Source organism: Scomber japonicus, chromosome 12, assembly GCF_027409825.1.
Source record: "Scomber japonicus isolate fScoJap1 chromosome 12, fScoJap1.pri, whole genome shotgun sequence".
Lineage (NCBI taxonomy): Eukaryota > Metazoa > Chordata > Actinopteri > Scombriformes > Scombridae > Scomber > Scomber japonicus.
In genome coordinates this window covers 25,809,258-25,836,262 of record NC_070589.1, presented here as the reverse complement: position 1 = coordinate 25,836,262, position 27,005 = coordinate 25,809,258, and the positions used below count along the sequence as shown (strand labels likewise).

At 39.6% G+C, this 27,005-nt stretch overlaps 1 protein-coding gene across 1 annotated transcript in view; it reads left to right on the top strand.

The window, feature by feature from the left end:
• The window catches only part of svilb (supervillin b), a 42,637-nt gene extending 19,160 nt beyond the window's left edge, over nt 1-23,477 (top strand). Inside the window, exons 17-41 of the mRNA XM_053330772.1 lie at nt 806-1,310; nt 3,591-3,723; nt 8,454-8,510; nt 10,948-11,025; nt 11,605-11,752; nt 12,309-12,404; nt 12,705-12,785; nt 13,102-13,279; nt 13,617-13,789; nt 14,153-14,308; nt 14,479-14,615; nt 15,169-15,316; nt 15,423-15,568; nt 16,188-16,363; nt 17,068-17,215; nt 17,309-17,588; nt 17,711-17,862; nt 18,203-18,308; nt 18,602-18,809; nt 18,919-19,052; nt 19,421-19,576; nt 19,749-19,892; nt 20,269-20,390; nt 20,565-20,720; nt 23,308-23,477. Coding sequence (XP_053186747.1) covers nt 806-1,310; nt 3,591-3,723; nt 8,454-8,510; nt 10,948-11,025; nt 11,605-11,752; nt 12,309-12,404; nt 12,705-12,785; nt 13,102-13,279; nt 13,617-13,789; nt 14,153-14,308; nt 14,479-14,615; nt 15,169-15,316; nt 15,423-15,568; nt 16,188-16,363; nt 17,068-17,215; nt 17,309-17,588; nt 17,711-17,862; nt 18,203-18,308; nt 18,602-18,809; nt 18,919-19,052; nt 19,421-19,576; nt 19,749-19,892; nt 20,269-20,390; nt 20,565-20,720; nt 23,308-23,394 — 3,905 coding nt within the window. The 3' untranslated portion in view covers nt 23,395-23,477. The remainder of the gene's footprint in view (nt 1-805; nt 1,311-3,590; nt 3,724-8,453; nt 8,511-10,947; nt 11,026-11,604; nt 11,753-12,308; nt 12,405-12,704; nt 12,786-13,101; nt 13,280-13,616; nt 13,790-14,152; nt 14,309-14,478; nt 14,616-15,168; nt 15,317-15,422; nt 15,569-16,187; nt 16,364-17,067; nt 17,216-17,308; nt 17,589-17,710; nt 17,863-18,202; nt 18,309-18,601; nt 18,810-18,918; nt 19,053-19,420; nt 19,577-19,748; nt 19,893-20,268; nt 20,391-20,564; nt 20,721-23,307) is intronic.
• The last annotated feature ends 3,528 nt before the right edge of the window (nt 23,478-27,005 follow it).

Below are 27,005 nucleotides of genomic sequence, written 5' to 3'. Positions count from 1 at the left end.
TCTTACCAATAAAGCCAGCTGCTTGTGTACATGTTCAGGGATGATTGTGGTAATGTAATATGGGTCTGTGTAGATGTTTATATCTCCAAAACATACAGTACATGTTTTAAAATGATGATCATGATGGTCTGCCACTTACAGCACCTTAGTATTAATAAAATCTATCCATTTTTTTGTGAATTACTTACAAAATCTTTTGTTGGTGCATTCAAAGACATCACAATATCGGGAAATTAGTAAACTGAAGTAAAAATCATGCAATAGAAAGGTTAATTTGATCATTTATTATGCGTCAAACTCTCAAATCTCAAATTTGAGAACATCCTCTGAGTGCAATAATAACTATTGTAACTAACTAAAGATAATTGTTTTGTGTGTTTAAAACATCTGCAAGTGGATGTCAGAGTCCTACTCATGTTACATCCACACACACAGGGGACTTTGAGGGTGTGTGCAAACTGTTCTTGATTGACATTTCTTTGACTTTCCTGTTAGTTTTGTTGTACACTTTCAAGCGAGATTACTTACACATTTAAGACTGAACTCAGCAAACTCTCATTATAGCATCCAGTAGTTCCAAACATGTCAAAAAGAGGTTGAATTAATCCAATCGAGTCAATTTAACAACTTGGTGTACTTTGGATAATAGTCACCAATAATGTAATGTTCACTTTGGCTTGATTAGGCTATATAAATAATGACAATAATTGCTGAATGAGTGATTAATGTCCAGTTAAAGTACATTTCAGACACTGTAACTTGATGATGATCATGATGATCATGATTGTATGTTCTTTTCTTTTAGACTTGCAAGATCACCAGACATCACTGAGGCCTGTGGTAGCTAAAGTATCATCCAGGACCGTATCTCACGTGTCGAGCAGCCAACAACAGCAGCACCACATCATCCAGCCGCCTCAAACTCTTCCTAAATCCTTCACACAGCCGCCTCCTCAAACCCAACCAAAACCACAGTCACACATCCAGCCCGCCCAGCCCCCAACAACATATCCCAAAACTTTCACCCAATCTCCACAAACTCAGCCAAAACCTCAGGGATTCATCCAGTCCCTCCCTAAGCCTTTCCCACAAACAGCCCCCCAGCCTCAACCCAAATCTCAGGTGCCTCCACAGACACCACCAAAACCCCAGTCCTTCCCCCAGGCGCTGGTCAAGTCCCAGTCCCTGCCTCTGGACCACAGCGAGGACTTCAACAGGCACAGTGTCCATTCTGGAGATCTGCTGTCCCCCACAGACTCTGGGGACCTACTGTCTGACGACATGTCCAAACAGATGTCCATCAGGGAGAGGTGAGTGATGGCTGAAGGATTTTATTTAAATCTGTATTTAAGGTGAGGTGATTCCAACAAAGTCTGTTAGTTTAAAGAGTGATGCAAAAGGTCAAGTAACAGTCAAATTATTATGATGTGGCCAACATTGTCTGAGTTGCAATGGTCCAGCTCCTAAAAATACTCTCTTTCAACACCAAAATCAGTTGTATGAATTTCAAAAATCCAGCTAAAGCAGTTAAAAATAGCTTCTCACAATGTGCCTTTCAATTCAGGGCCCACGTAGACAAGTGTTTTCCTACCTAACTTGAAAATGTACCATATTTAGACTGTGTAATGCTGCTCTGCACTCTGATATATAAACAACGGTTCATAACCCCGCTACTGTTTTATCAGCTTGTTTGCTACTGTTTAAAAAATCTAATAATAGTTAATAATAATAATTATGATTGTAATAATTATATAACTGCATAGGCTAGTATTCTTTTTTTTTTCTTTTTTTCATAGTAATTACTCTAAATGTGGCACAGTTACTCCTTGTCAGGCCCCCAACAACAACAACATGCTGGTTTTTAACTACAGTAGGTCAGCTGTATGCAAAGGAACCTGTCCGTGCATCTGTGAGACACTACCTTTTTACTTAGAGGTATGACTGTATATGTTTTTTAAATGAGTAAATAATCAATAAGAAAAACAGATCACACAAAGAAAAGTTTTAATGTCTGTCTGCTACTATGTTGGCAGTTACCTCAACATTATTCGGTCCACAACAGCATTGTCAAGATAAAAACAGTCCACATTTCAAAATAAAAGAAAAAAATGTGGTAACTGGGAAGTTTGGGATTCAATTTGGGCCACAATTTTGAACAGATATTCAGCATTAATAGAAAGAGATATGTGTGTGAGAGATATGAGTATGATTTCACTCAATAGCCCAGAATGCATTGTGATAAGAAGATGTGATTAGTGGTAAGGTGATTAACTCTATAAACAAATTACTTTGCTGTTGCTATCACAATGACTTCCAGTATCAATGACTTTCAGTCTGCTGTTAAATGTTCAATACCAACTGGACCTCCAATGTGCATGTTAAAAAATAATGGCTGATCTCAAATTAAGGGAAAAGGGGTGTTTCTTTAAAGCTGCAGACACTATTCAACCTTGATTTCATTCACAAATCCAGACAAGATGAAAACTGAGATGTCAGCAAGGATTAGACACTGACTGAGCTTAATCTGCCGGCTGGTTTAAAAGCCAGCACCTCCCAAATTTGAATAGTTTGACAGAATCAGGCAGAGGTCACTGTCCGCCCTTCCCTGCAGTATATAAGTGTGTCCCACCCTTTTTTTTTTTTTTTACATTTTTGGAGGTGAGTGAGATTCATTTTTAGCAACATTGTGTTTCTCCTGCCAGCCAGCAGAGAGCCGCGCGGACTGAAGAAATCCTCCGAGACACTGCAGATTCCTCGTAATGCCCTCATTTCTGCCCTGTCCAAGCAGCGGAGACAATGACATACTTTCTTTTACCCCTCAGCCATCCGTTATCAGTACTCCTCATACAGTCTTTGGAGACCTTTTTTCAAACAGTCACGTTTGCTGGCGGTAGAGCAGAAATCTGTGACCTGGATTTTTAGCCTTGAAGGATTTTTTTTTATTCTTATAACCTTGATGAAAATAATGAAAATGATGTGCTACAAAAGCTTTAACTTCAACACTAAGCACAAGTTTTGTCCCTTTTAATTTGATTCATGTTTAATAACAGATACACAACTGTGACTGAGCCTAAAATAAACTCCCACTTTTATGATGATGACATTTTGTTCTGTAAGTATATTTTTACCAGAACAGTTCAAGAGTTCCAATCCATCACACCAAAATACTGTTGTGAGCTAGTTTGACAAAGAGTTATCAAGTTAACATCCAGTGACTTTTACACACCTTTTCTATTATGACTATCTGCCCCTTTGGTATTTTATTGCATCATAAAATCATTAGCTTTTAACATTATTGAACCTACTGCGACTGGAGTCTCAGGATTCTCAGTGTATGAATTCGCTTTGAATAAAGAACATTTTCTTTTCCATTTATTGCAGAAAAAATGAATATTTTGGTTTTAGTCTAGGTATACATGACAATAATCTTATAACGCTGTAATACAGTTGTTTTAATTGGGCAAAGCTATGGTGGAATATGATTTATAGACCGGCATTTGTAATAGGAATGTAGTCAGAGTCATCTTATTTGCCACTTGCCTATTGTTTCTATTAAAAATGACTTGATTTTTTGTTTTTGTTTTATGTAGGGTGGCACTGCTGAAGAAGAGTGGTGAGGAGGACTGGAGGAACAGGATCAACAAGAAACAGGAAGTAGTTAAGGTGGCGTCCACCGAGCAGCAGACTCAGCTATGGGAGACAGAGCAGTCCTACCAGCAGAAGGTCAGTTTCTACTCATGGAAGTGTTAATGATGGATAATTCACATCACATTCTCATCCATAATAACCAGAAGGTCATAGTGCAATGTACATGTTTGGAAACCTTTAACAGCATTTTGTCATATTATATTATAATATCTTCAAAGGTTTATAAAACAGACAGAATTCTCTCTATATGGGAAATTTCATCGTTATTATCAATATGATCTTTGACCTTTATATCAACAAAGCTGGACTATATCTCACTTCTGAGTTTTGGGGTATAAATTAAGGCAGATCCATCTCTTTATGTTATTCTAGATTACTTCATTCCCAACATCCATTATAGAAAACTGCATAAACAGCAATGTAAATCTACACTAGCCACAAATTGTCCCCCTGGTGTTATTTTTGTTTTTGTAATGAAGACATTTGCATCACTGATTACATACGATACCAGTCAGACCCACAAACTGGATTAACTACAGTATGTGCATGACTTTGTTGTCACAGTTTGTGCAGCACAGGTGTACACAGTGCAGAGACTCATATCTCCCCAAATACAGCATCACACAGAAATCTCTACATGTTGCCATTCTTCTTCTTCTTCTTCTTTTTTTTACCTACTGTCAATACATTTCTACATTGCTGTGAACAGATTTAGGTGAATGTAGTTTGTGCCTCACTGTCCAGGTTAAACTAGAAGTAATACATACATACGGTGGCCGAGACCCGCCATAGCTGCAAATAAAAGTAACGCTGCAAACAAAAAGAAACGCTGCTGCAAATAAAAAGAAACGCTGCTGCATATAAAAGAAACGCTGCAAATAAAAAGACACACCGCAGCAAACAAACAAAAACAAAACAAAACACCGCAGCATATAATAAAAAAAAACGATGCAAATAAAAAAAGCCACAACGGAAGTGGATTACCGAAGATGTTTTTGCCGAAACACCGGAAGAAGAAACAACAACAACAGGACTACGAATTGGAATTTCAGCATGTTTGAGGGTGACTTGTCAGTTTCAGCCAACATGGGGATGAGGATCGGAACTGCAGACACTTAAAACACGCTGTTCCGCCTACGGGACGGGTCGGAGGTTGGGAGGTAGCCACAAGTCCTTCTGAATGTTTTAAACACCAACCCTTAAACATATATATTCATGCCTAACATTGTTAGAAAGCATAGGTTACCCTGATTCATTCAAGACCACTCACGAATTATATTGGTTGCTCACAGCCGTAATAGTATTAGCGATTGGCTCGGCTAGCCACTCAGCTAAAGTAAAAACAGCTATAATCTCTACATACCTTCAAAGTCTTCCCTTTATCCACACCGATCATCTTATGACTCAGGACTTTCTGTACAGCTCGCCAAGTATCCATTCTTGTGAAATATGAAATCCGTTTCCATAACATCGAAATACTTTCCTCAATATGTCCATGTATTTAGTCCAACACGTAACGTAATAACACAAATAACAAACCATATACGGTCCCTTTTACGTCTTTTCCTGACCTACACGTACAAGCAACAACAACAACGACAGTAATAAGCTGCCGGTGTTACAAATCAACTGGTTTTCACGTTAACTGGTTACCTTTGTTTGTAAACAAACACCGCTACTGCAGATGTTCCCGTCACGGAGAGAAAATGTAGCTGACCTCGCGAATGCCTGAATGCACGTCCATTTATATATCTGATGATGTCTCGCTTCACCTGCTTAATCCAAGCACGATGCCTCATGTTGTGAAGTACAATTGTGGGATCCGAAATACTGGACACCATATTCTGTATACATGTTCAAATAAAAATAAATAAATAAAAAGTCACCCGACACGGGATTTGAACCAACTGCAAAATATCCCCAGCCTAGTGATTTACCATTAGGCCACACATCTACATAACAAACAACTGTCATAAAGTCATACAATTACTGTTGAATTAAAAATCACGTTTGCATAGCCACGACTGTCAACACACCGCGGCCAAATTAACTTGTGACCACTGTTATTGCAATGATAACACTTTAGCACCTTACAGGTCCAGCTTGTTGCACCTCTGAAAAACATTTCACGATGATCAAAGATCACGTTTGGTAAAGATAGTCGAGGAAAATCACGCGTTTGATGTTTTAGACACGTTTACGTCCGTGTGTTGTAAATCATGTTGGAGCAACAGTGTGTAAATAAAACAATTTGAAGTCGAGCGGATATCTATCTATCTATCTATCTTTATTTGTATAGCGCCAAATCACAACAAATCATCTCAAGGCACTTTACACATAGAGTAGGTCTAAACCGAACTCTTCGGGTTTCATTTAAAGATCGTGTAAAGTGAAAATATATTTGTGTTCTGAGTTAGTCACATCACAGACAGATGTGTTATTAACCATCCTTCCAAATTTGAATGCTAGAAAAATTGTCTAAGTATGTAAAATTATCTTTTAAAATCATGAAAAATCAAGCACTTCTCTGTGCAGTCAAACGCTGGGGGCGTGTCTGCTGAAGGCCCAACATTCCCACATGAGCAGCACTTGGTGACAGTGGAGAGAAAAAACTCCCTTTTAACAGGAAGAACCCTCAGAACCAGACTAAAGTGGGAGAACAAAACATATAACAATCCTATCTAACTAAATAGCCACAGGAAAATGATCTTTTAGTCTCAATTTCATATTTGGTCATATTGCTTTCCTCGCTCCACTACCCACTATCCATTCAGTCTAAACTTCCTCATATCAACAAGTGATGTGATGAATGATTTTATAACTGAGTGTGCCAATATGTGTGGATATCCTATATGCCACGCGTTACTCCGCTCGACTTCAAATTGTTTTATTTACACACTGTTGCTCCAACATGATTTACAACACACGGACGTAAACGTGTCTAAAACATCAAACGCGTGATTTTCCTCGACCATCTTTACCAAACGTGATCTTTGATCATCGTGAAAAGTTTTTCAGAGGTGCAATGAGCTGGACCTGTAAAGTGCTAAAGTGTTATCATTGCAATAACAGTGGTCACAAGTTAATTTGGCCGCGGTGTGTTGACAGTCGTGGCTATGCAAACGTGGTTTTTAATTCAACAGTAATTGTATGACTTTATGACAGTTGTTTGTTATGTAGATGTGTGGCCTAATGGTAAATCACTAGGCTGGGGATATTTTGCAGTTGGTTCAAATCCCGTGTCGGGTGACTTTTTATTTATTTATTTTTATTTGAACATGTATACAGAATATGGTGTCCAGTATTTCGGATCCCACAATTGTACTTCACAACATGAGGCATCGTGCTTGGATTAAGCAGGTGGAGCGAGAGATCATCAGATATATATGGACGTGCATTCAGGCATTCGCGAGGTCAGCTACATTTTCTCTCCGTGACGGGAACATCTGCAGTAGCGGTGTTTGTTTACAAACAAAGGTAACCAGTTAACGTGAAAACCAGTTGATTTGTAACACCGGAACTATGTAGCCGTCAGTTGTTTCCACTCTCGTTAGTGGTCTCCCCGTGTTAGCCGAAGCTAACAATACACCGGCATTCTCCAGTTCAACTTCAAACCTGGGGCTACATCGCCTGACCAAATAACACATTAAACACTACCATTTTCACTTACTTTCTAGTTCGTTTTCCAATTCGTAGTCCTGTTGTTGTTGTTTCTTCTTCCGGTGTTTCGGCAAAAACAGTCCCCGGTAATCCACTTCCGCTGTGGCTTTTTTTATTTGCATCGTGTTTTTTTTTTTTTGTTTGCTGCGGTGTTTCTTTTGTTTGCTGCGGTGTGTCTTTTTATTTGCAGCGTTTCTTTTATATGCAGCAGCAGCGTTTCTTTTTATTTGCAGCAGCGTTTCTTTTTGTTTGCAGCGTTACTTTTATTTGCAGCTATGGCGGGTCTCGGCTTTGAACAAGTACTAATTTACTAGCTACACATCTCTGAAGTCTCTGCAGTACTGCTAGTGAGTCACATATTACTAAAGCTGATATAAATGACTGAGCCAAAATAATTGTACTGTTAATCCTGCTGCAACTGTGCTGTGATCTTACTTGGGATTCATATTACAATATTTGTGTATCCTCAAATTAAAAACATGTATAATTTGCATTCTTTAAAAACATTACACTCTTTGGTATTAGTAAAAAGGCTAAACTCTAGTGCCACATTTCATCTCCCAGTCTTCAGGGTTACTATGACAGCTCCCCTTTGCACTCTTTTTGCTAAGTGCTCCTTTAATTTCCCCCATGAGTCCATCTGTTGTTTGAGCCTAGTGGTCCAGATATGTGCAGCATCCATCCCCCATCGGCTGTCGGCTAGAAAGCATATGGGACAATCTGATTGTAGTATTAGTAGTCTGGAGTATTTGGCAATAATTTCTTTCTTCTCTACAAGATCCACTTTTCACTTAAATCTCCAGATAATGCCACACATGGAAAGCTGATTTGACAGAAGGGAAATGTTTCAATAGTGTATTCTTTTATGTATTAATATGTATCTATATTGGTTTAAACAGCAGCTAAGATTTAATTATGAGCTCAAAAAAACCTCTAATGTCTGGATTTAGGACTCAGGCACTTTTTTTTCTGGGGCTCATCTACTTCACATTAGTATTCTGTGAGGCGAAACTGCCTGCTTAAACCCTGGATGGTAATCCTCCAGGCGGTCTCACCCCTAAACCCGGGGCAACAATGACCCCCCCCCCCCCTCCTCCCTCCACACTCCCTCTGACCAAGTACTTCCCCTGTGTTTAACCCTTCAGGAGGAAGGGGTGGTCGTTCAGGAATACTCTTCTGTGTCTGTGTCTGAACAGCTGTGGGTAAGATCCTTTGGCAGCCACACACTCCGACCCCGAGCCAATCAGCTTCATGTGGGACAAGTTGTTGTCCAATCAGAGCTTTGTGAACTTTGTGTGAGGCTGAATGCATCTCCTCAAATCTTTCACTTGCAGTCTGAAACGCTACTCTCTGAAGCAGCGGGTAGTTGGAAAGCAGCTGATGCTCGAACTTTATTAAGCTTTTCTGCACTTTTGCTGATTCTGTCTTAAAGCGGCATTAAGTCATCGATTTACTTCAAAGCAAACTTGTCTCAGGAAAGTTGAATCTAAATCATTTTTTTCCTATTTTTTAAACAAACTTCAATCTTCACATCTTCACAAATGAACACTGAGAGTCAAAATAGACTTTAAACAGCTTCTATTGCTGACCAATAAAGTCGGTAGAGTCTGGGAATATTAGATGTTCTTTTATTGTCTCTACAGTTTCAGGAAAAGTTACAGAAAAATGCTGTTTAATGAAAGAGTACATAAGAATCATATTTTCAAGCACACTGATACTTGATGCTTTTTCATTTGTCTTCTTGGCTTGAGAACAAAATGACTTTGTTTGAAGTTTAAAAAAAAAAAAAGAAGCGATTTACAAAACTAAGAATAGAGGCTAGAAAATAGATCAGTGGTTCCTAACTTGGGGCTCAGGACCCTTTAATGTTAAATCTGAGGGACTGTGAAATGATTAACACGTTAGGAAAGAAGACCAAAAACCTTCCTACCAGCTTTGTAATACTGTGTTTATTTTTTAGGACATTTTTCGTAGCTTTTTTTCTTGTAAAACATGTAATCATTTTACGTCCTCAATCCTCAAATATATTGAAATGAATCAATCTGAGAGGTAAAAACAAATCTGTCTACACCTTGTTTCTATAGTGGTAGAAATATTGACTTTTTATTGTTTAAAAAGGTCACAAGCCAGAATGGTTGGGAACCATTGATATACAGTAGAGTAAACGTAGAGCAGAACATAGAAGTATTACAATAATTGTAGTAGCATCTTTCACTCCACGCACCTTTAAACTGTTCTCTGTTTTAACTGCACTGGTAATGTAATATGTGACAAGCTGTGCCTGTCTAGAGTTACATAGCAGCAGGAGAAAAAAGGCTTCAGCTGTTTGATGCTTTGTTACTAACAGTAAAAGTGTAAATCTTATTCAATGCTGATTAATGATTTATTAAGGTATGCATGGTCTTTTTGTTAACAAGCAGGGGATTCCAGTATTAAAAGCTTAATAACTAGTTTCATGGTGGCATAGTGGCTCAATGGTTGGCACTGTTTCTAACACAGCAAGAAGGTCCTGGGTTCAAACCCTGGCTGACCCAGGTCCTTTCTGTGTGTAGTTTGCATGTTTTCCCCATGTTTGTGTGAGGTTTCTGGCGGGTGCTCTGGTTTCCTCCCACCATCAGGGGTCAATACTCCTGTTGGTGCCCCTGACCAACGCACTGGTAAAAAGATCTGGTGTTGGTCCCCAGACGCGTCCTACAGTGTGTAGGATGGGTCAAAAGGGTTAGAGGACAGATTTCATTTAGCTGAGAAATGATAATAAAGAAATCATAATTCTAATTTTCTTAACCTTCGTGTCGTCCTCCGGGTCAAATTGACCCCGTCTGTTTGGACTGTTCCTTCCTTCCTTCCTTCCTTCCTTCCTTCCTTCCTTCCTTCCTTCTGTCTTTCCTCCATCCCTCCTTCTCTCTTTCTTCCCTCTCTCCTTCTCTCTTTCCTTCCTTCCTCCTTCCTTTTTTCATTTCTCTCTCTCCCTCCCTCATTCCTTCCTTCCTTCCTTCCTTCCTTCCTCCCTCCCTCCTTCTCTCTCTTTCTTCCTTCCTTCCTTCCTCCCTCCTTCTTTCCTTCCCTCCCTCCTTCCTTCCCTCCTTCCTTACTCCCTGCTTTCCTTCCTTCCTTCTTTCCTTCCTGTCTCTTTCCTCACTCCCTTCCTTCATCCCTCCTTTTTCCTCCCTTCCTTCCTCCCTCCTTTCCTTCCTTCTTCCTTCCTTCCTTCCATCCTCCCTCCTTTCCTTCCTTCCTTCTTCCTCCCTTCCTTCCTTCTTCCCTCCTTTCCTTCCTTCTTCCTCCCTCCTTTCCTCCCTTTTTCATCCCTTCCTTCCTTGACACGAGGACAACAGGAAGGTTAATCAAAGAAAGACAAACAGATATGTATATCGTGTTTTTATGCTCCAAAACCAATGAGATTTATAGTAAAGCTGTGTTTAATTAGTACTGAGTTCTTTATTTATTTATTTATTTATTTATCCATTCATATATTTATGTATTAGTTCTATAATTATAGAGAATGGACTTGTTTGTTTCTGGCTTTGCACCGCCCATCTTTGCATCCCTCTCTCATCTCACCTGTGCATGCTCATTACTTTTCTGTCCATTTCCTCCTTTCTTTCCCTTCCACTTATACATCCACCTCTACATCCTTAGGAACCTGTCTTCTCTTCCACTTTTTCTCCTCCTATCTCCCTCGGCCAAAAGTGTCAGTATATTGACCATCACATTCAGGTAAGGACGTTGCGCCTGGAACGCTCGATTGGGGCTGCATGTACTGCAGTTTTATCTTTCTCGCTTGGTTTGCAGCTACTCGTGTGAAGGGCCGGTTTTGGTGGTGTTGAGTTTTATTTGGTTACGACAGCGTGAGTATAATTCAGGGTACGGGCCATCACTCTTACTGTGGAATCATGTCACTTATATAGTCTAGAAAAAGGACATGCACTTAGCTCGCTCGAATGCATCAAATCTTTTTATATCTGCTCGGTTTGATGCTGTTACTACATGAATAATTGCTCTCGAGGGAAGCGAGGAGTCACATCAAGTTATAGTGAAGCTGTAAAAGAGGTGATGTAGTGTTAGTTAGTGTTGGGTAGTAGAGCTTTTACAATGCCTGTGAGTATTTGAACACTATTACTATATCTTTTTTTTTAGGTTTTGTGGTGAAATTGTTAAAGAAATCCCTGCAACACACCCTGAAATGAAAGCAGACAGTCGGACTCCGTCTTGCATAGATAATTGTTTTGCATGCGAGACAAACTTGATAATGATTCGTAATTTGACGTATTGTCTAATTTGCTGATGTCTGTGCAGAAGAGCGGAGAGGAGATTGAGGCCAAGATGACAATTGAGGAGAGGAAACACATGATTTCGACTCGGGAGGATGCCTGGAAATCAAAGGGCAAGGGAGCGGCCAATGACTCCACCCAGTACACTGTGGCTTCTCGTATGGTCAAGAAAGGTCAGTGCATGAATCTAAAATGCTATATAGTTAAACCATTACACCAACCGACTCTGTACATTAGCTCTTTTTGCCTGTATAACATTTTGAAACCATGGAGTAGTCATATGAAACATTTCCACTCCACACAAGAGCTGCAAAATCAACATTTTAGAGAAAAATACAGAAGCTGCTCTTCCCAGACAAAGCTCCAACAGCCACATAGAAACAAGAGAGGGAGACAGTGTGTGCTGATTATGTCACATCACTCGGGTATTTAAAAATACAAACAATTACATCACGCTGCCATTTGGGGCTGCTACAGTGTGAAGTTGCTTAGTGCTGAATCAAAAATGACAGCTGAATATGAAGACAGCATTTAAGTGCTTTTCTTATTATTATTATAAATACACCTCTTTGTAATGTTCTTTTTTTAGTAAGTTAACAGTGAACTCTGAATACACTGAACTGGTGCAGAAAAGAGCTTCTTTCAACTGAACTGTTATTTTGTCTTATCTCGTGTCTATGTGTGTGTGTGTGTGTGTGTGTGTGTGTCTGTGTGTGTGTATGTGCTCAGGCCTGGCTGCTTCCTCCTCAGTTATCAGTCCCATCCTTTCACCGGTCTCCACCAGACTCAAGAGCAGCATGCCGGCTGTCAACAAACCACAAGAGGGTGAGACAGATTAGCAAATCCTGTGTCATCACTGCCACGTCAGCTGGATAAATCCCAGTCAGACAAGATTTCTAATAACCAGTGTCATTTCATTTAACCTGAGGGTCTTTTTTATTTCTTATTCAGTCATATAAATTGTCCCTCGGATTAAGCCAGAGGTGAACATAATTATTACTTTATAAAAATGTATTAACTGCGTAAAATTACTTAATTACCTAAAATGGGAATAATTATGAGGAGACAAACCAAAATGAGTGTTTTGACTTTCTTTTAAAGAGAGTTTAATTGTTCTTTTTTTAGAAATTGAGGCCAGACCTGAAATGGAATCAGATAAGAAATTAGACAAGTTGGAGAACTTCTTGGGACGTCTGAATAGCAAAGGTAGGTACTTCCACTCTTACTTTTAGCTCAGCTTAGCAATATTTTTGATAGTAATGAGAAATCAAATGACTAATGTGAATCACTGCCAGTACTTTGCTGCATTTAGCTATTTTTGTTCTTTTTTAGCCTGCAAATTGTATTCAGTATCCTGTATGGCAATATGATTTTATGATCTCTTCACCTGTATTAATTATCCAATGAGGGGTTTGCTGAACATGCAGAAACTCTTCTTGATTTTAAAAAGGTTTAGATTTTAAAAGTCATACGCCTTTTTGTGCCTCATCTATTCTCTCTTGTATCTTTCTGTTGTGATCAGTGGCAGGTCTGCAGGAAACCACACTGACAGTGACTGAGAAGGCAGTGAAGGAAGTGATGAAGCTGGACGACGAGATCTTCTCCAAATTCTACAGACGCGTTGCTGAATTCCCGCGCATGCCCACCAGGATCGAGATCAACGAGGACTTTGACGCCATATTCGGTTCTCAGGGTCCAAAGTGAGCAAATAATAAAGCTTTTAATGATGACTGTAGTGGATGATATATAACATCATATAACACAACTTTACTTATTGATGAGATGTTCACTGCTCATAATACCTCCCAAATGACCTCTGCTACATATATAAGTGTTGTAAATTAGTCAAGCATTTCATTTAGTAATGATATGAAGCCGTTAAGTATTTAAGTGAACAACTTACGAGAAAGCAATACGTCCAACAGTCTATTAGCAAGTTATTCGCACCTTTAGTTATGCAATAAAAACTGCCAACCTCTTAATTAATATATCCAATTTCCCATCATTCTCATAAACCCTGGTTGTCTCCTTTACCAGACTGACTTCAGCCATGGTGCAGCACAAGCGGTCGGTGCGCCCGTCCAGGAACGTCCAGTCTTCCAGAAACCCTCTAAAGATGCTGGCGGCCAGAGAGGACATCAGACACGAGTACACCGAGCAGAGACTGAATGTGGCACAGCTAGAGAGCAAGAGGATAAAGACTGAGAAGAGTGAGTGGATGGATCACAGTGTGTGTTTTGGGGAAGGTGACAAATCAGCATCTCTGCCTTCTGCTTTAAAGTAAAAAAAAATTTCTACTGAAGATTGGAAACCTTCCCATTTATCCTCTTCTTCCTCATTTTCTCACCAAAACCAGAAATTGTGCTTCAAGCACTACAAAAATAATCCATCCTCACCTCTTTGATGATTGTACAAACAGTACCAATTGGCACGCAGCCTCATATGAACCACTTTTACATCAGAGTTTACTCCTGAAATTTAGCTGCGTTAAATTTTAATGAAGCATTTGTGTATTTTTTTTTACCCCCTGTAGCATTGGGTTTTTAAAAATAAATTGTCTCTTTTCATTTCAGTATCTAAAACCTCTGAGTACTCTGATGCCGCTCTAGCAGGTCTGGCCAGTAAAGAAAACTTCAGCAGTGTGAATTTGCGCAGCGTCAACATCTCCGAGCAGATGTCTAACAACAGCGCTGTGCCATACAAGAACCTCATGCTGATGCACATCAAAGGTAAGAACTCATATTTGACTGTGCTGAGTTATTATGTGCTGTTTAGCCTGCGTTTTGAGGTATATATATTTCACTCAACTACCTTTTATTGTTAAATGTCAGTTAGAGTTTTTCTCATACACTGATATTCCTGATATGCAGGTGAATAAATCTGACATCATTCTGTCCAGGTCGTCGTCACGTTCAGACCAGATTAGTCGAGCCCAGAGCGTCATCACTTAACAGTGGAGACTGTTTCCTGCTCGTCACTCCGGAGCATTGCTTTGTCTGGATCGGAGAGTTCTCAAATGTCATCGAGAGGGCAAAGGTGAGTATTTTACTTTTATTGTAACAGCAGATTCACAGAGTTTTGTTTTAGGTTACATTTGAATAAACATGATTAATCTGTGATTCTCTTGCTGATTGCACTTCTCTTCACACAGACTTTCTCTCTCATACACTCACAAGCACACTCTGACACATATTCCCATCTGTGCTCCTCATCAAACACATGCTTTCAGGCTAGTCTAGATCCCTTCCATTTCCCCAAAGGAGGTCTGTCTAGACACTTTCTAATAAACATTAGTTTTTTCTACTCCGGCTTCATGCCCAATACTGTTTACTTATTTTATTAAGATTTTATGCACAAAAGGCCCAACATGATTCACCAAGTCATATTTTGTCTTCAGTACATGACAATATTGTTGTCTAGTTGCACTGGGTTGTCAGAATTTGTGTATAAATATAAAAAGCTCAGTTAACCAGTCCTTGATTAGTTTTTCTTTTTACATCAAAGTCACCATGAGAGTATGAAACACCCATACATCATCACTGCAACTCACCATTTTCAAAGGCTGAGGTTCCTTTTTTCTTACCTTCAGGCGAAAGATTTTGCCACATTCATCCAGACCAAGAAGGATATGGGGTGCAGGGCGAACCAGCTGCAGACCATCGAGGAAGGGGTCAACTCACAGAGTCCAGATACTCAGCAGTTCTGGGCAATTTTAGGAGGACAAACTGCTTACCAATGTAAGAAATTAGGTCTAAAAAAATTGGCAGTTAAGGTCTCCATTTAAAATGTCTTAAAGTGAGAGTACAGATATCCTGTTAACGTTGATGTGTAATTGTGCGATAGCGGCGGGTCCACCGGAGGAGGACGAGCAGTTTGAGAATGCCATTGTGGAAACCAACTGTATCTTCCGTCTGCTGGATGACAAACTGGTTCCTGATGATGAAGAGTGGGGGAAGGTCCCTCACAGCTCTCTGCTGGCATCCAAAGATGTCAGTAAAAACGTTTTGTCTTATATGTCTCTCTTCTTTTATGTCAGTGTTAAAAATGTCCTATCAGTCTTTTTAAACTGATGGATTTAATTAAGTGTCATACTGTGAGCCATCTGGATGCTTTTCACTGGCTGTGTTCAGTTTTAGGTTGCACCATGACTCACTACTATCAGATGAAAACCCATTTTTCTGTTCCGGTAGCCTCATTAGACCAAAGTGCAATGGGATCAAGACATGATCTGTATCCCAGTGTGTAGCTCATCATTAATTTAAAACTAGCGTGTAAAAGTATCTGATGGTGGGCTTTTCCTTTATGACACGAGCTGAATATTGAAATATTTTAGGTTCCTTTTTCAGAGGAGCTCTGGTTTTAATTGGTTACCAAGCAACAACAGGTGGCATGACAAGCACCTCCTACATCCATCAGTGCACTGCTGCTGCTGCTGCTGCTGCTGCTGGTAAAAAATGAACAATGGGGCTAAGACCAGAAACCCCTCTTTCAAACTGTAAATGATTAACATTTTAATTTTAAAATACTTAAAAATGAAAATGACCTGAATATTAATTAGTACAAAAGAGAAAGTTGAATGGTTGTTGTGCTGTGTTGTGCGTGCTGCAGGTGTTGGTGTTTGACTTCGGCAGTGAGGTGTATGTGTGGCACGGCAAAGAGGTGACTCTGGCCCAGAGGAAAGTGGCCTTCCAGCTCGCCAAACATCTCTGGAACGGGACGTTTGACTACACCTGTTGTGACATCAACCCGCTGGACCCCGGAGGCTGCAACACACTCATCCCCAGGTGGGAACACTCACACTTGTTTTTATCACTTGTGAGGATATTATTTTGAATTATGTTCATTCTTTCAAGGCTTTCCCTGACATTAAATATAAATCTAGTGCTTACCTCAATCTCAAACTCACCATAACCCTAAACCTTAACTGTAAAAGTCTTAACCCTGAAATAAGTAGTTTACCTTGCAAGCTTTTTGTCATCTAAAGGGAGGTGAGTCCCCATAATGTGAGTATGTGACCTGATATATGGTACAAAATTTGACCCTTATTAACATATCCCCAACTATTACCTAAACCTTTACTTAAACTTAATCCTTAAACCAATACACTCCATTAAAGAAAGGAGGAGTGTTTTTATATCCTCACTCTCTGCTCTAAAACACGGTTCTCACAGTAGAAGCACAATAGCACATAGACATACAGTTTAAAGGTGTTGACTTTCCTCTTTAGGTTGTTTAGGATTATAGTACTGCCACCATCTGCATCTTTATATTTTTGCATCTTTATATTTTAGCTACAGTTATCACTTTTAGCTACAGAAAACACACATACTGTATATGAACTGGCACATGCAAACACAAATTTAACAAGCATGGTCTTACTTCTTACTTTTTTTTTTACAGCTTTTGATGTAGCATAGAATGGTCTAAAGTTTCATTTCTGACATGTTTATCTCCCTTTCTTTGTGTGTGTTGGTTCATCTCACCACAGGAAGGGCCAGGGCCGTCCTGATTGGGCGATATTCGGCAGGCTGACAGAGCACAACGAGACAATCTTGTTCAAGGAGAAGTTTGTGGATTGGACTGAAGCAAAGTCGCCGACACCGAAGGAGGAATGCGAGCCCTTGCCTGAGCTGAAGGTGCACAAAGGCACATCATACAGTACAGAAAAAGCAGAGTATATACATTTATTAATCACAAGTTCTCCCTGTTGAACTCTCTCTCTCTCCCAGGAGGCTCCAGGACGAGACTGCCGGCCTTATGACGCCACCCTGATGCTGCCTGTCCTCCAATCATCCATTTCCACCATCTTGGACGGTATAAATGTCGGCCGCGGTCATGGCCCGGTGGAGACCGAGGACCACATGAGGACTCAGGAGATCAGCACAGTCTCAGTGGACGTCTGGCACATCCTGGAGTTCGACTACAGCCGCCTCCCACGCCAGAGCATCGGCCAGTTCCACGAGGGAGACGCCTACGTGGTCAAATGGAAGTACACGGTCACCACCTCAGGTTAGTGACTGTGGAAGTACTTTGACCTTAACATGTATTCATTACTAGATGCTAATTACAATATAAATAAAATGTCAGTAAAAGTCAATTTTAACTTAAATTCTTCTGTTTGTGTATCCCAGTCGGTCGTAGGCAGAACCCGGAGGCGAGGAGTAGCGGGCCAGGAAAGGAGAGATGCTGCTACTTCTTCTGGCAGGGCCGATACTCCACGGTCAGCGAGAAGGGAACGTCGGCGCTGATGACGGTGGAGCTGGACGAGGAGAGAGGGGCGCAGGTACAGGAGACAAGGCCTCACACCACATAATAATCAGATAAACAAAACGCAATGAAAGTGCAGTTAGATGAAGAAAAAACATAAAAGTGGGGCATTCAGTATTTGAGCTGCTGTAGTTAAACACACTTTTGAAGTTAATTCTTCCCTCTATAAGAAAGGCATCAAGATATCAGGTATCGAGGCTGACTGTGGAGAAAGCAACTTATTTTTTGTGTCACAATTTATTTTGCATCATTATATGAATAGGAACCAAATGAACCTACTCTACTACTCTACGATTATACTATTGAATATACTGTATACTGTCTGTATTAGCAGCATCCTGAACTGTGTATTTCAGGTCCAGGTGCAGCAGGGGAGGGAGCCTCCATGTTTCCTCCAGTGCTTCAACGGAGGGATGATTGTCCACGCTGGCAAGAGGGAGGAGGAGGAGGAGAACACTCAGAGTAAATATTGATTATCTAAATGGCAGAGTGGTTGTTAAATCCCCCTATTAATCTGATTATTAAGGAATTTGTCAGTCCTGCACAGACTTTTATGGGTACTGGACCCCTGACATATCAGCAATGAAAGTAAACAACATAATGGATCAACATGGTTATTATTGATTATTTAGTTTTCTTGACACATAAATGTGTAAGTCATTTGTTGTAATTTGCTAACAAAAAAGTTTGGTTTTGTTTGTGTTATTTCTTTCTTTCCCTCTCCACTGATCGTGTTCACCTGCCCGTCTGTCCAGGTGATTGGCGTCTGTACTGCGTGCGGGGCGAGGTGCCGGTAGAGGGCCACCTGCTGGAGGTGGCGAGTCACTGCAGCAGCCTGCGTTCCCGAGCCTCCATGATCCTGCTCAACATTAACAAAGCCATCATCTATCTGTGGCACGGCTGCAAGACGCAGCTACACACTCGCAGTGTGGGAAACACAGCGGCACTTAAGATCAAAGAACAGTGAGTGCTATCGTTTCACTTTGGGATGAATTTAAAGATACTATTTAACACATAAATACAGATTAAAATGTAGTTTACTGACACACTGACTCCCTCCTGCTTCTCTCAGGTGTCCTCTGGAAGCAGGTCTCCACAGCAGCAGCAAGGTGACCATCCATGAATGTGATGAGGGAGTGGAGCCTCCGGGCTTCTGGGAGGCTCTGGGGAGAAAAGACAGGAAGGCCTACGACTGCATGCTGCAAGGTAAAAGATCCATCACATAATCAACTCTTTAAGGTAAAATGTGATATTATGTTATATATATTACCTCATTTGCTGATGAGCTGACAAACATACACCAACTCCTCCAAATGTATGTATTTTCTGTTATGTGCAAACAGTACTTTTAATCTTTTAAATACTGTACGCAGGGTGAGATGGTTGCAATGATACATGATACATAATAATGATTTAAATCAGACTAGTAAATAAGAACCTCACAAGCAAATTTTTAGGTTCAAGTTCCTGCACTCAAAATTTGAGATGCTATACTAATCTCTAAGTTCGGGTTCTACAATGTCACAACTCAGAGGGATGATATATGTTGTTGGTTTTCTACTTTTCTTTTTCAGATCCAGGTAAATTCAACTTCACCCCGCGGCTCTTCCAGCTGAGCAGCACATCTGGAGAGTTTGTGGCCAATGAGTTCTTCCACCCGTCCAGAGCTCCAGACCTGGTCAGCTCGCTGCCCTTCTTGCAGGAGGACCTATACAACGCATCACAGCCTGGTAAGACACAGACGCACAGACAGCATGTTTGAGGTTTTTACCCTTGTGGATTTACTGACTTTAAAAATTCTTTCTTCTGTACATTACATGCTGAAGATTCATAATTTAATTAGATGTCAAACAGACTGCAGAGTGTCATTGAAAGAGTGACACCTCTCTCTCTCTCCCGCAGCTTTGTTCCTGGTGGATAACTTCCATGAGGTTTACTTGTGGCAGGGATGGTGGCCTCAGGAAAGCGAGTGCACCGGATCGGCTCGTATCCGCTGGGATGCAGACAGGAAGTGTGCCATGGAGACCGTGCTGCAGTACTGCAGAGGTAAGTGAATAATAGGTGATAGCTGGAACATATTTAAATATATAATATAAATATATTTAAATATATAATAAATATATAAATTTCCAGCAAGAGGGATCACTGGTGTCAAGGAAATTTGGCTTTTGGAGTTAACGCTTTTCACAATTTGATCACCAGATAGCAATTTCCACTCACACACTGCCAATAATTTACATGGATAAATTAAGAATCATTCAATTTACTGTTGAATTATAAGAGCAATTGTGAATGTTGATAAAATTAATTAATATTTCTGCACATCCCCTCATTTTAATCACACTCGCTGAAATTCCATGATAGATTTTCCTTTATTCAGTTCATTTCAATACCCAAATGATTTTGTGACTTCCTCTTCCAGAGAAAAATGACAAGAAGTCTCAGAAGTCGTACCTGATCCACGCCGGTCTGGAGCCGCTCACCTTCACCAACATGTTTCCCAGCTGGGAGCACAGAGAGGACGTGGCTGAGATCACAGAAAGGGTCAGACGCACATTTTTATTTGATTACATTCATATCTTTATTACCCTAATACTGTACCCAAAGCATATAAAGTATTCATTCAAAAATGCTTTTAAAAAACTGTGCGGAATCAAAAAAGGATCAAAATATACCCCTTATTACCCTCTGACACTGTGTGCTGTGTTGCTACTGCAGGAGGCGGAGGTGTGTAACCAGATCATCCTGGTGGAGGACGTGTTGGCCCGTCTCTGTCAGAACACCTTCCCTCTGGCTCAGCTTCAGGCCCGGCCGCTCCCAGAGGGAGTCGACCCGCTCCGCCTGGAGATCTACCTGTCTGACCAAGACTTCGAGGTCAGTAAAGGTTCATGGAGTTAAAAAATAAGTATATGTTTCCCTTTTTAGACTTTTAAGACATTTTCGCCTGTTCAAGAGGGGTTTTTTAATTAAATTAGTATTAAATAAATCATAAAACAACAAATGCTTCTACATCAATCTCTAGAACTTCGCAGCCATAAATTATAAGTTCCTCATCACAGAAAAATGTTTATTTTTGTTGTTTTGTGAGACATTTTTATAATTCAAGGACAACAGATTTTTTCTTTGCCAGTTGTCTCCCATCATTGTCTATAGATGAAGAATCCACTCTCTGACATTTTAACCTCTGTTAGTCATTTCTGTGCATTACTGATGTATTTCCATAGATAATTAACCAAAAGCAGGCAGGATCCCTTGAAGGTATCTTTGACTCGGAGCTAAACTTTATGGCTCATGTGTTACATGTGACCAAATCTGCTTATAGATCTATTTTACTCTTTCAAATGTATTTTATTGGTTTTACATTTTCATCATTTTCATTTCTACTGCTCATTAGTTTCAAATGATTTTTTACTGTTTTACATTTTTACTGTCTTATTATCAACTTATCGATCATCTGTAAAACACTTTAAATTGCACTAACCGGCTTGAAAGATGGACATGAAAATATTTCCACTAACAGATTCAGTGCTTTGCCATATTTGAGGAGCCGCTCACAGTGAAAGAAATCCAACATAAATGAGGCAAAGATTCAAGAGAGTACATCACAGCTCTCCATCTGTAAATATCCTGCAGTGTGCTGAGACTGAACTCCTCATTCATATCCTCCATCCCTAACTCCATCTAACTCTCATTTTACAGACCAAGTTGTAGGTGGATTCAGGTAAGAAGAGCCACTTGTGTGATTCATCAGCACTGGCGACCTCCCCGCCTTTCTTTCTCTCGAGCACGTCAGCTTGTGTTTCTCTTTTTTTTTCTTTTTTTTTTTTTACAGTATGTGGATGTAACTCTGACTCACTCTTCCTCTTTCACTCCCCGTCTCTTTAAGTGTGGTGCCGGTTGAGGAAGAAAGTTTTGTGCACGGCTGCACGATGACGTCAATTAAGAAAAAGATCATCCCAGACTACTCGGTTAGACGTTACGATAGAGTCCTTTTTAAAATCAGCTGAAGTCACTAAAGGATTGGTGCTGATAAATGTGAAATGACAGACAACCCGAACATAGAGCTCATTCCTGCCAAGAAAATGAATAGATGAAAAGTTATATATGATAAAAATAGAAAACTATTATAATTCTGGCTTATTAGGTGACATTTTTGACTTATTATCTAATAATTTTTATGTATGAATTCATCATTTTTACCTTATAATCCAAAATTTGACTCACTGAAAAAAATAAAGTCCTCATTTTTCATGTTTCTCTCTATCAGGAATGAGCTTCAATACAAGCTGCAGCGATAATGAGAACAACTTACACTCCAACAGCGTCTAACACACCTCCCTCCCGCATATGAACAACTGAATTTGTAAATTAGACGTTTAAACACTTTTTTTTTTTTTTTTTTGCCAAATTAATACTGTTGTTGATTGTGGTCATTAACACGTTTAATTGTGCAGCTCGTTGTATCGCTCTGCTCGGCACCTCCGACTACACCACACTCCTGTAATCACTCCACACTCTCTCTCTCTCTCTGCTGGTGCTATTCTTTCTCTTCACACTCACCTTCCACCTGAGACTCTCTCCTCTCAGTTCATGTAAAATGCATTCATGATTCACCGACAGCCACACTGCAGTCTGACTCACCATCTGTCTGTGGAGCACAAAGTGGAGGCATGACCACGACTAAACTAAACTTGTCCTCTGTTGATAGAGCAGGAAAAACACCCACAGATGATTTCCAACTTCATGTCGTGTAGACCAGTGTTTAAAAATATCCGGTTGTGACGTAAATAGTGATTTAAAAGATGGAAATGTCCAGAAAAGTTTATTTAGATAATAAAAGTGAACATTTAGACAAATATTCAAAATGTATAAAGCTACAGATAAAAGAGAACATTGAGAAAGAGAAAAGGCATCAAACCAGCATTTAAAACCATCTGAATCCTTATTTTGGAAAATCATGCACTGAATTTTCCTCACAGTTATAAATGAAGTGTTATCTTATGTAAGAACATTGCAATATGAGTTCAGAGTCATATACATACTAATAAATGAAGCTTTATTAGAATGTCATTTATTATCCTATTCCTGAGTAGCTGCAGATCAGTGATTGACTCTTTCATTGATACTCATGTAGCTAAAGAATAATAATAATAAAATCTACTAGAAGTATTTAATGGCATACATTTCCTCATTTTGAGCAGTAAATATGATGAGCTGTAATTCAGGTATTTAATAGATTAAAAATGGCTCTATTACAGATAATAAAATAAGCATTTCTCATGTCATTTTGGTCCTGTTGTTCAGTAGCCACAGTGGCTGACGGTCGACGGCTCCACAGCTGTTATGAGAGACAGAAAACACACCAACGCTTCCCTTTGAAACAGCTTTTTAAATGCAGCAAACACAACGTTGAATTTTCTGAGTCATTCATAAACTGTGTTGTGTGTCTGTGTCATTACAGAAAGCTTTAGACATGAAGAAAGAGGAATACGAACGTCTGCCAGGGTGGAAGCAAGTGAACTTAAAGAAGGCTAAAGGACTGTTTTGAGGAAGTTTTTTAAAATAGAAGATGGCACGTGAAGAGGACAAAGAGTGGACTGTTGCAGATGGAGACACGGGCAAAGTCCTGTGAACCTGATTTTTTTGGTGGTACCTGAAGTCTGAAAGACGTCGACACAGAAATCTGAAGAAAAGCTACGTGAAGGTTGAGACTGGAGATACGCTCGCCTCGCTTATATAGTCATGTTCTACCTTACATCTTTGTCAGTACGTAACAAAAATTAACGGAAGGTAAAACCCCACCATGCTTTGATTCATACATGGTGTATGTGTGTATTTGGACTAAAGTCACCGCTCATGCCATGGACTTGTGAAAGAAAAAAAAAAACGTGCACACTAGGACGCTTGGTGTCAGAGTGCCATGCTACGGTCGTGTATGTATGTGCGTGCGACTGTATATAACGTTTGTGTACGTACGTGCGGCGCGTAATGTTTGTGTAAATGTGTGTGCGTAGGTGCGTTTGTGACTTTGTATTTATGTAAAAAAAACAAAAACCTGTAGGAGCAGGATGAGGTCGACGTCAGACATTGTAAGTGTCGTTTTTTTTTTTTCTCTTGTCTACAGTGTCTGGATGCTGTCAGGCCAAGTAGGTAAAAACTAATGTTGCTCGATTGTGTTAAAACTGCCGTGTGACTCTGACTGACCGACTGAGCACCTGAGAGCAGAGTGAAGAGTTGTAATTTTAAAAAAAAAGGTTTGATTTTAATGAGGATGAGAAGCAGCAGCTTGATGAATCTGAATGTATAGTGCCTTGCTTTTTGTGTACAGTTTATATACAGAAATTCTAGTCTGCATTTTTAAAGACTTTCTTTGTGATATAAGACATAGTGAATTAAATCACAATTATGCCCAACTAAAACCACGAGTCTGTCTGTTTCTCCTGCTTCATAAATTAAAGCAGTAACATTTTAGATCATTTCTGCATCATTTTCTGAATTCATTGATTAATCATTTGTTCAGAAAATTGTGATAAATTTCCAAGAACCAAAGATTCCTTGTTTTGACCAAAAATAAAGTCCAATCCAAAAACCCAAAGACGTTCAGATCAAAGAACAAAGAAAAGCAGCAGATCATCACATTCGAGGAGGTGGAAATCATGAGTTTTGCACATTTTTTTGGGAGGGGGGTGAATTAAAATAAATAATTGATTTTCAAATTGTTGCTGATTATTGACTGAGTAATTGTTTCAGTTGTATAAAGTAGAAATGTATTTCTTTTAAAGTTCTTTTAAAAAGCCAATATCACAGAACACACAAGAACAAGTCAGTACATACTGTATATATAGAGAAATGTCCACTCTTTTCAAATTAGGGGCAAAATGAAGCTGCTGTGAGGCCTCCGTTGTCCACATAAGTCAAATTAGATGAATATCTTCCAAAGTGCCAGGTGAGAGAGGATTCGATGAAGTAGGTAGATTGTCGACTCCAACCTGAGGGCGATAGGCAAACTGCAGCAGGTGTAGAGGTCATTATGTGGCATGTTAGAGCAACCTGTCTGTAGTTCACTGAGGACAGCTGGAGACAGGTTAATCTGTAGTAGCAGGTATTATATATTATAAAATGATCGTACAATTCTTAATTCGCACATATAACTGAATAAAAGTACAGTTACATTACACAAGTTAATACTCCACATACTGTAGCACTTGACTCAATGTTCTTTCCTCCTCTTATATTTCATGAACTTGTTCTCAGCAGAGTTTATTATCTAATACCAGACCAGTTTGAGGATACTGCAGGTTAATTATATTGACTAACTGTTGCATTTTGTTATGGAAAGCAGAGTAGGTGGACCCAAATGCTGAAATAAGGACTGCAGAAAATTGTCATTCCTTGGACGCAACCAAAAAGAGCACCACTGAACAGATTTCACAAAATTTGACTGAGAACTGATGATGGATCCCACAAAGAATGAAGAGAAAATACTTAAATACTAACTGAACTAATGAGTGACTGGCTGGGATAGACACTGGGAGCAGCGCAGGGCTAGCGAAGAAGATGCAAGGCAGGTGTGAAGCAAAGTGTTGGTGGGAAAAAGCAGAATTGAGACAGAGATACACACATCACACACAGACAGACTGGGAGGCAGAAAAAAAACACCATGAAGACACAGAACAGATCAACCAATAAAACCCAAAGTAATAATTCAGTCTTTTCAAAAGGTCCAACTCAAAATAAACCTTCTCCCACACAGTCCAACCCTAAAAGAAAAAGTCTGAGGGGCATCTGGTGGACAATAGCAACTAAAGAAAACTCAAGACTCAAACAAAACCATGACACATCTTAATGAGTAACATTAAGAAAAGCATGTTAGGCTGTAACAAACTGTACAGGGGCTTCTGTTAGGAACAACTTGTTCTCATCAGGTATTTCACTGTTTGACATGCTAACAAGGGACATGACAGGTTGACCCTATCCACGTCAATATTTGTCTCCCTCCCCTCTTCTCCTTACTTCACTTGCTCCAACCAACTGACCCCAACCACACAGCAGACACGAAGAACCTCATTTTAACAGTAGACAAAAGTCATTTACAGGACGAACAGACTTTGACACAAGACCTCCTTGAGACATTTTATATTGGATCTGACACACACCGGTAAGTTTATAACTTAAAAAGTTCTGCTCCATTCAAAACTGAGATGACTGACCAATCAAACTATTTTGATGATGACTTTATTTTGAGTCATCTTTTAAAGACACTACTTTCGAAAATGTGAATATTTTCTGGTTTCTTTAGTCCTCTTTGACACTAAACTAAATATCCTGAGTTCTTGCATCTTGACCTTAGGAACCATCAACATTTTCCACCATTTTATGACAATTTATAGACCAAATGACTAACAATAATGGACACATTCATCATCAATAATGAAAATAATCATGAAAGGTGGCCGTGGCTCAGGAAGTAGACCTAACCCGTCTACAAATCAGAAGGTCAGCAGCTCCTCCAATCCGCATGTTGAATTGGCAAGATACTGAACCCTAAATTGCTCCCGATGTGTGTGTTAATGGGTTAATGTGACTTTAATGCTTTAATGTTAACTTTAAAAAGTTTTCATAGCAGGACTTTGGTCAGCTCATCTTTTCCATGCTGACCTTTTACCTCATATACCTGATCTGTCACAGTACACTGGTTTGTCCCAGTCCAGATTTGATTGATTGAACACCCAATATAAATATCAGCATTGAGTTCAGTTTTGAAAGTGTTGAAACTTCCAGTTAGGAGGCTTTAATTTTCAATGTTAGTGTATTTTTATGCATGCATGAACAAAAAATACCACACGAAAATGTCATTTTACCATATGAGTAAATCATTTCACTGAATTTTAACTTGTCCTATAAAACTCTTCATTGAAAATATTGTATCTTAAATCCAGTTTTAGTGCAGATTTTGATGATATTTGGACATTGACCAGAACAGGTTGTTCAATAAAACCTGAATGCTTAAAAGCTGCTATACTATTTGGTTACACATTGACGAGTGTGTCCCAGTTCCATTTAATTATAAATCATCTTATGTTTGTGTTGATAAGCATTCCATGATTAGTTACATTTTGATCTATGTTCATCATTTGGATGAGTTAAAGGCAGCTGAAT